Raw genomic sequence first — 9,724 nt, forward strand, 5'->3', positions numbered from 1 at the left:
GGTGAAAAAACACATGGTGCATTTGATTTATCATTACACAACAATATTCATTCTTTACATGAGCAGCTGACAGATCAGATTCGTCATTTACATAAGTTGACAGAAAAAGGTATTTTTGATTCGTTATAAAATTATTTGTCCTGGATAAATCCTAAAAATTGGTTTAGCGGTTTAAATCTGCGAATGTGGGTTTTCATTGGAGTGGGTGCTTTGCTCTTTTGCTTAATTCTCTTTCTTTTTGGGTTCCTGGGTTCAGTTATTAACCAGATGTGTGGTGTTCAGCGCCAGGTTATGATGACCCTCGCTTTGACTTCTATTTTAACTAATAAAGGAGGGGGAGATGTAGGTTCAGTTAAAGTTCACTCACACAGCTAAGATGTAAGTGCACTACGCGCAGCATCTGGAGCAACAGTGTGTGCCAGTAAAACATTAAGTGACCTTGAGAGCAGGGGAGGAACGAGAAACACGAGTTTCACATCCTGAAGCACATCCTGACAAAAAACAGAACAAAGACTGAGAACTGAAACTTGTCTTGGTAGCAGAGTACCTGTTACTGTGATAAGATCAGTAGAATGTAAAAATTATTTGTAAGCCCATGATTGGGCATTACTAGGGGAGTGGGCTTTGTGTTCCAGTGTATATAAGTTTCTCTGTGTAGCAATAAAGTAGATTCGCTTACTGCACAATCAGCGAGTCTGTGATTTCCTCATATGCCACATAAAACTGGATATTCCTACCATCCACATCAACATCCTTCTTAAAATTCTGCTATGCTTCTAGCCTCTATTTCCTCTGGTAACAAGCTCCATGTGATAACTGTATGTAGTTTATTCTCCTTTATCAGTTTTAAGTTTTCTCTTTCAAACACTGACAGCTCTCCTGTTCTTGTATGAAAAAAAAAGGCACAATCTTTCTTTTTTACACTATTTGATCATTAATCCCTAAAAATTCACCATTTTTCCCTTCCTGGAAGTTCTGTCAAATCTTCAGTCACTCTTCCAATTACAAGAACATCCCTTCTCCTCATGCCTGTAACATTATTTCTGACACAGTGAGACCAGAACTGCATCCCCCCCCACACTTTCCAAATAAGCAAATATATAATTAATTTCTGTCCTTCTAGGTAGTATTTCAGAACTGCAAAGACAGAGAGAATAAGAACAGCCTAAGGGCTGAAAAAGTAAAGGAAAAACACTAATCAGCCTACTAAAGGGCTGCAGGGCATAAGAGATTTATCCTATTTCACCAAAAGACTGAATTTATGGGAAAAAAAAAGTGAGAGAGTCTTTCTCCAAGTAGTTATATAGGTCTTTGTCATCATTAACTGGATAATGCACAAGAAGTGGAGATACAGGTGTAAATTCACATGTAAAGCAGTGGGCCATTATTCTTTGAGTAAAGGGAATTAATCAAGAGACAAATGCCCATATTTAGACCTCAACAAGGAGCATCTTCTTGACAGGAGGAAACACCATTACAGCAGGTCTCACAGGTACCTTCTGGCCGCCTCTCTACTTCCCTAAGCTTCTGTGTGATAAGGTACATTTTTTAAGACCAGAAATGCAGTCCATTCTTAGCAATTCACAATCTAAAATGAACAAGTTATTTCCCATTTCCAAGATAGATTACCAAGGCATACCTCAAGCAACATAAATAAACTATACTGAAATAAGTAGTAAATTTCAGTATCAGAAATGATGATAAAAACCTAAACTAGCTGACTTAATACGCTCTTATATTACATGAACATAACTAGTTATTCCAATTATAACTGGAATTATCTGCAACTCTAGACATTTATACCAATGTTTACCCATTGAGAAAAAACAGATACACAGCAAGCAGCTCTGCAGCATCAGTCCTTGATAATGTTGGGTTTTATCCAAACACTGTTTTTTGTGTGGTTCTGGCCATGAGTTCTAATAACGCCTTTCATTTGTACAAAGTCTATTTTCTATTTAGTCCTATAAGAAATCTCTCATGAAACACTTAATCCTAATTAGAACTTGTCAAAATGACAGAATATGTAAGTTCATTCCAAAATGGAATGGTCACATTCTCACATTTATTGTGTTCTACGTGTCTTTGCAATTTTGTTGTAATGAACAAATATGACTGATGTTTCACCAAAAATATATATTTTTTTAAAGAAAAATAGAGTTATCTGGAATTAATAAAGCTCCATATTCAGAAAAGTGTTTAACATAACTGGTGGACAGATGGGAAAAAATGCATACTTTTTCAAATGACCTGATTAACAAACTGAAACTTTATTCTTCTCTGGATTCAGCAGAAAAAACAGGCAAATAAGGAAAGTTTAAAGAATTATTATACTTACCTCTCAAAACAATATTTAGTTTTAAAAAAGGACTTACTACAGACAAGACAACATGTAAAAAAAAGCCCAGACCAACACACCGCTTTCTCCAAAAGTTTCTTAAACAGTTTTAATCATGCTTTCAGCTTAGTGTAGCTGTTATGATACACAACCAATTCTACCTAGGATATAGTTCTGGGTAGAGCAGATCCAAGTAGCTCACTGTTACTGAACCAGAAGATCATACTTCTCACCTTCACTTCATCCTGGCCATGCATTTCCTATATACTGATACTGTTGGGGTCACAGACCCCTCCGAGTCATTTGAACTCACTAATCCTGCAGAAAACTAGCACATTCAAAAGTTTTCTACTGTGTTTAGTGAATCAAATCATCAATTAATGTATTAAATCAACAGAGAAAAAAAAATCATTGGCCACACTGGATGGGAGAGATTTTGTAGGAACAACACAGCTGACAGACACAGGCAGCAAGACCTCCCCTTGTTAGAAGCAGCTAGATCAATCTCAATTGCCTGTGCAACCACAGCTCAGGTTGGAAACCTACCTTCTGAAAGGCAATACAATCTAAATGCAATCTAGTGCTGGCTGTTCTACCATACCTTTCTCAAAATGCTCCCTTCCACACACCTAGGACAGTTCCCCCTACAGTTTACTGGGAAGAGAATGACAGAACACTGCAGTAGCCTGAGTCATAATGGGGCATCTTCTCCAGTCCCAAAGAAAAACAAGCAAACCTCACAATAATCAGGACCCATTAATTGGTATGACACTGCAGTGTGGTTGCTCACACAAGGATCAAGCTAACACAAATTCTCAAAACCCTATAGCTTGAGCAACTGCTGTGAAGGCATCCCCCTAGTATATTACTGATGTGTAATATATTTAATGTGCTGCATCACATATGTAAGTGACACAGAAAAATATGTAAACCATTAACAGTAATGAAAATAAGTATTGTTATGTTCAAGACTTACTGTCCTCACTTCTGACATTAGAAGTGAACAGAACCGGGGGGGGGGGGGGGGGGAGGGAGAAGCAAAGCATTCAAGCATTCTCATGCCTTTTTGCCTAAAGACATACAAAACAAACAGTAACATTTATTAGAAGGTCACACAGGCCTCAGAAAAAAGTTTTACAAGTTGCTAGTGAGGTTTTCTGAAACCTCAGAAAGAGATCTGCAGGAGTTATGCAAATAACTGCCAGACCTATCAGATTCTTCACGTGACACACAAGCCATTAAGCACAAATTGAGTTGTTAGGTTTAATAAAGTGTCCAGCCAACACCGACCATTATTTTATTGTAGGGTTGAACTGCAGTATGAGACATGAGAATACAAGCTACATAAAGCTTGTTGGCCACTTGTTTCCTGCCTCATGACAAAACCACGCTAACTTCAGTCCCTTTGACCTCCAGGTCATTCTTTCCTTAAAAACATCTGATTATTCTTTATAGAATCATAGAATGGTTAGAGTTGGAAGGGACCTTAAAGATCATCGAGTTCCAACCCCCCTGCCATGGGCAGGGACACCTCCCACTCGACCAGGTTGCTCAAAGCCCCATCCAGCCTGGCCTTGAACACCTCCAGGGATGAGGCATCCACAACTTCCCTGGGCAACCTGTTCCAGTGCGTCACCACCCTCACAGTAAAGAATTTCCTCCTAATATCTAATCTAAATCTCCCCTCTTTCAATTTAAAACCATTATCCCTCGTCCTATCACTACATTCCCTGATAAAGAGTCCTTCCCCATCCCTCCTGTAGGCCCCCTTTAGGTACTGTAAGGCTCCTATAAGGTCTCCCCGGAGCCTCCTCTTCTTCAGACTAAATCACCCCAACTCTCTCAGCCTCTCTTCATAGGAGAGGTGCTCCATCCCTCTGATCATTTTCGTGGCCCTCCTCTGGACCTGTTCCAACAGGTCCATGTCCTTCCTGTGTTGAGGACTCCAAAGCTGGAGTCAAGCTTTAGTAAGTTCCTGAACCCTGGAGAAAAAAAAAAAAACAAATAAAAGACTTTCCAAAAAATCATAGCAGAACCCCACCCCTGTTTAGTAGGCTTCATAGATGCTGGAGAGGGTACAGCTGCATAGATGCTGCATATATGCTTCATAGACTGCTGGAGAGGGTACAGCTGCAGAGATGCTGCACATATGCTTCATAGACTGCTGGAGAGGGTACAACAGAGGGCTACAAAGATGATTAGGGGCCTGGAGCATCTCTCGTATGAGGAAAGGCTGAGGGACTTGGGTCTTTTTAGTCTAGAAAAGAGAAGACTGAGGGGGGATCTGATCAACACCTATAAATACTTAAAGGGTGGGTGTCAAGAGGATGGGGCCAGTCTTTTTTCAGTGGTACCCAGGGACAGGACAGGAGGAAACAGGCACAAACTTGAATATAAGAAGTTCCACCTAAACACGAGGAGGAACTTCTTTACTTTGAGGGTGCCAGAGCACTGGAATAGGCTGCCCAGGGAGGTGGTGGAGTCTCCTTCTCTGGAGACATTCAAAACCCGCCTGGACACATTCCTGTGCAACCTGCTCTAGGTGGACCTGCTTTGGCAGGGGGGTTGGACTAGGTGATCTCCAGAGGTCCCTTCCAACCCCATGTGATTCTGTGATCTCACAAAGGCTGAGAACAGATGACATTTTCCCACTCAAATTGAAGTCATGAGTGACTTGACATTGATTCAGTCAGCAAACTTCTCATTTCAGTTCTCTCCTTCCAGACAAATATGAAGTTAGTACCCTAACACTGGATCCCCAGTGGAGAAATAACAACTCATGGGCATAAATAGCAAGCACTCTTCTTATATTTTAATCATAAGGAACATCTGAAATAATAACATCAAGCTTTTTTGTCAAATGATGGAAGTATCCAAAGGCACTTCTGTCAAAGCATACTGTTGTGTCATTTTTTCAGAACACGGCTCATACACCAGAGCAAACAAGAAGTTATTACTTTGCATTGAAGGCCTTTCCTCCTTCCATCACCTCATCCCCTCCTCTAAGGCCCTCCCACCTCCCCGCCAAAACCTCCACAGGTTTTCCTCCCCACCCATGCCCCTCTCCCTCAACAAATCACCTCATCAATCCCATCCCCAGCCACCCCGCACGTCTCATTGCTTACCCCACACTTCTCCCGTTTTCCCCTCCCCCATGAACCCATCCCTGCTTTATCCCCCTCGCACCCACCTCGTCCTTCTCTCCCCACTACAGCCCTCCACCCCGCCGTCGCTCCTCCCCGCCCTGCTGCAGCCTCCCCGTCCCCAGCGGCGGCCACCGTCGCCGCACGCAACCGCCCTCCGCTGCCAAGCCCGAGCGCTCCCCTGACAACCGCAGTGCGCGCCAGGCCCGGCCACTCCCCGGCCCCGCGCACACAATAGGCCCCGCGCACACAATGGGCCTCGCGTGAAGTCCCCTCCCCGCCCCCCCGCGCCGCGCACCGGGGAGGCGGCGGCGCCCGGCCAGGGACTGCGGCCGCTCCACCGGGCCGGCCCCGCCCCTCCCGCCGCCTCTGCCCCACTGACCATCGCTGCGCTTGATCTCCACGTAGATCCCTATCTGGATCTTGCCAAAGTTGGCCGCTGCCATGGCTTCATGGGGCAGCCAGGGAGATCGGAGGCGCTGCCGGTCGGGCGCACAGGGGGCAGGGAGAGCGCGCGCAGCAGCAGCAGCTCCGGGAGGGCGGGAGGAAGGAAGGAAGGAAGGAAGGAAGGAAGGAAGGAAGGAAGGAAGGAAGGAAGGAAGGAAGGAAGGAAGGAAGGAAGGACGAGGAGAGGGAGGAGGGGGGAAGAGAAAAAAGGCGCCGGCCGGATACTACAGGCGCTGGGAGCTGCTGCGCCTGTGCGGCTAGCCGCGGCGTCACGGCAGGACTGGCTCACGGGGGAGGCGGGGGCAGAAGCGCTACTGCGGTCGTCCTCGTCCTCCGCGGCACCTCGGCGGGGCTGGCACAAGATAGTTCCCTGGGGCCGCCTCCCCGCTCGCTCGGGCCTGGGCTCGGGAGAGGCTCATCCCAGCTGTGGGCCGCCTGTGCGAGCCTCTTCTCTTGGCCCTGTCCCCGACTTACTAACAAACACATGCGCCTATTTGGCACCAGATGGTGACTGAGCTGCCTTGAAATTTTAATGTAATAGCTTTATCTACCTAGTATCTGCTCATAAGGCTCCTGTGTGCCAAGTAGAGCAGCTTAGAAGCATGCTTTGTACTCGTTCCCCAGCATCCATCCACCCTCACCTCATGAATGCCTTTATACAACTTAAATAAAAACCAAAACACACTTCATGTTCCTTATTTCCCTATAATGATACCTGTATCTCAGGCAAGCCACTTCATTAAACATTGTCCCTTGGGTTTTGATGCCGTGAAAAGCCCAAATCAGGACTCAATAGTCGGGATGACTATTAAGCAGGTATTCTTTATTGCAGTGTTGGACGCACAGGGGATCGCTCCTCCAAATGTGCACGCCGAAAGCGATTAGTTACACAGCTTATATACAAGTTAAACATACATATTCATTATTCTTCCAAGAACTCTATCATACTTTGCCACCCACTCCCGCATGCGTATTTCAGTCTCTTGGTGGTCTTCAAAGACCTCTGGTGGTCGTTTACTTCATCCGTTCCTTTTCATCACTGTGTCCTTTTGGTGAACTGCAGTCATCTACTTCTCTATTCTTGCTGACAAAGCTGCAAGGCTGGTTTAGGCTGGTCATGCTTTGGAGGTCTTGACACATCCTGTACTCAGAGATAAGTTCCTCTTGAAAGATAACAAGGTGCTGACCTATACAATGGCTAGTTGCATATGTGCTTAGGCCCCTGTTTGCATTTAGCCAAGGTAGAAAAACAAAGACTCACAGTATTTGCTAACTCATTGTTTATGCTAAGAATGGCTTAGTTGTGTCAAGCAAACCTTCAAGCCATACTCAGCCCTATTCCTTAATTCAATCCCCCCTTTTCTTCAAGCTATAGCAAATTCTTTTGCTTGTTTACAGTCCATAATACATGTACTTGTTGAGCAACAGTCCGTATTTTCCACCACATCCAAAGGTTGAGAGTAGTCAACAGTAGGGCTACAAAGATCAGCACCAGTACAGGATGCACTAGGAAGTTGAAAAACTGTGCTGCAGTTGGAGATTTTAATGAGGTATTTAGAAAAATGTCCCACCAATGGTGTTCCCCGGTTTTCTCGATGGTTGTAATGATGTTCCTTATTTCCAGAGTATCGTGCTGGACTTGCCATAATGTTCGTTTAGAAGTTTCTTTCACTTTCTCTAGCAGTGATTTAATGTCTGGGTGGGAAAGCATTTTCCTAAGGACATTAATGTCCATTCCAATCTGTACTTTAGGTACATCATTGTATAGCATGTGACGCGCGGAAACAAACCTTACAACTCGCAGAGAGTTATAAAGCAGGTATGTTTATTGCAGCGCTGGGTGCAAGGGGGATTTCTCCACCAAACTTGCACACTGGTTTGTGAAGCAAGCGTCCATTTATGGTGAAAAGCATACATATTCATTAAGGTGGGCAGGTTATTATAATTAAAGGCGTTACTATTCTAATTATTTCTAAGAACTCATTATCAAAAATCTCCTCCCCTGTCCTGACCAGATGGACACCTTTCCCAGACAGTTAGGTTCCTCCTCAGCACCTCCTTAGCATGCAGCTGCTCCCGCTATCTTATACACAAGGCCATTTCTTTATCTTGGAATGCTGGGGCCCCGAGCTTTTGTTCTTTCCCAGACTGTAATACATCCGCACTAACAACCTGTAACCGTTCGTTTTCTGAATCAAGTCCCCCCTTTTCTTTCAACTTTGTAAATTCTTTTACAATCACCTATAACACATTCCCCCTCTCCATCTGATTTCTAAAATACTTCCCAGATTCCACTCGTTCACGGAGCTGATGCTTCTTCCATTGAATGTATTCATCTTTGGCCCCCCCGGTACAACACATAAGACATCTAGTTAATGCACACACTAAAATTCCTAACACAAGTATTGCTACTAGAAAGATAAACAGTTGTTTAAGCCAAGCCAAGTAAGGTAACCACGAGGTTCCCAGGTACAATTGTTACTGCTAATTAACACAACAAGCTTTTCTTTCAACACTTGTAAATCAAATCTGGGTCCTAAGGGGTAAATATTATCATCATACTCACAATACCCATTCGACTCATCTCCCCCTTTTGCCCAAAATTTAGGCCAGGTTCCGTTGGCATTGTTCCAATTGCTTGCTGCCACCCCATATAGAGGTAATTTCATTTCTCCTTTGGGTAGGGTAGTACATACCCAACAATCTGACAGATTAGTAGCATTTACCAATGTTTCCAGACTTCGTATATACGTATTCACATCCCATGTCCCTCCCCCCGAAATACAAAGTCCCGGCATGTTGACGATTATCAATGTTACTAATGTCCATCTTTTCGTTGGAGGCGAAGCTTCAGGGGTTCAGTCTGTGTTGATGTCCATTGGGGTTCTGGAGCCCTCTTGACGCGAGTCCAATGGATCCAAGCGGCTTGTTCCTTGATCTTTATGGCCGTGTGAGTGGTCAGCAGTACCTGGAAGGGACCTTCCCACTTTGGCTTCAGTGGTGAATCTGTAAAAGACTTAACATATACATAATCCCCAGGTTCGATCTCGTGTACTGGTCCATCCAGCCCACGAGCTCTTGTTCCCAGAACCAGTTTTTCTACCTCTCGGAGCTGCTTTTGTAAATTTATCAGGTAATCTGTTAGTATTTCATTCCCCAGCTCTGTGGATATTCCGTCTTGTACACTATATGGTCTCCCATAGAGTATTTCAAAGGGGCTCAAACCTTCTTTGGTTCTGGGTTTTGTTCTTATCCTGAGAAGGGCTAATGGTAGTGATTGAGGCCAGGCCAAGTTAGCTTCCTGGCCTAGCTTCACAATTTGCATTTTGATCAAGTGATTCATCTTTTCTACTTGACCACTCGATCGTGGGTTGTATGGGGTGTGAAGTTGCCAGTCTATACCCAATAATCTGCTTACTTTCGAAGCAACCCTTGCAGTGAAATGAGATCCTCGGTCCGAGGAAATTACTGCGGGAACCCCGAACCTTGGTATAATTTCATGCAATAATGCTTTGACCACTTCTCTTGTTTTGTTGGTTCGACAGGGAAATGCCTCTGGCCATCCTGAAAAGGTATCAGTTAACACCAATAGGTATCGAAACCCCCCTTTTCTTGGAAGTTCTGAAAAATCAATTTGCCATTGTTGTCCCGGATAGTTTCCCTTCCCTATCTGGCCAAATTGGACTCTGGGGCCTGTCCTAGGGTTGTTCTGTAAACATACCTCACACTGCTGAGTGACTTGTTTGACAGTGGCATATAGATTTCGAGCACATATTAGCCTACTCAGGTATCTGTA

At 44.3% G+C, this 9,724-nt stretch overlaps 1 protein-coding gene across 3 annotated transcripts in view; it reads right to left on the bottom strand.

Annotated features, from left to right (window-relative positions):
• LOC141476736 (kinesin-like protein KIF2A) overlaps positions 1-5,927 on the bottom strand; it is a 115,103-nt gene extending 109,176 nt beyond the window's left edge. For all 3 annotated transcript variants that reach the window (XM_074165543.1, XM_074165542.1, XM_074165541.1), the window contains exon 1: positions 5,864-5,927. In XM_074165543.1, coding sequence (XP_074021644.1) covers positions 5,864-5,927 — 64 coding nt within the window. The remainder of the gene's footprint in view (positions 1-5,863) is intronic.
• Between the last annotated feature and the right edge of the window lie 3,797 nt (positions 5,928-9,724).

The sequence above is a fragment of the Numenius arquata genome, chromosome W (assembly GCF_964106895.1).
Source record: "Numenius arquata chromosome W, bNumArq3.hap1.1, whole genome shotgun sequence".
Taxonomy (NCBI): Eukaryota; Metazoa; Chordata; class Aves; order Charadriiformes; family Scolopacidae; genus Numenius; species Numenius arquata.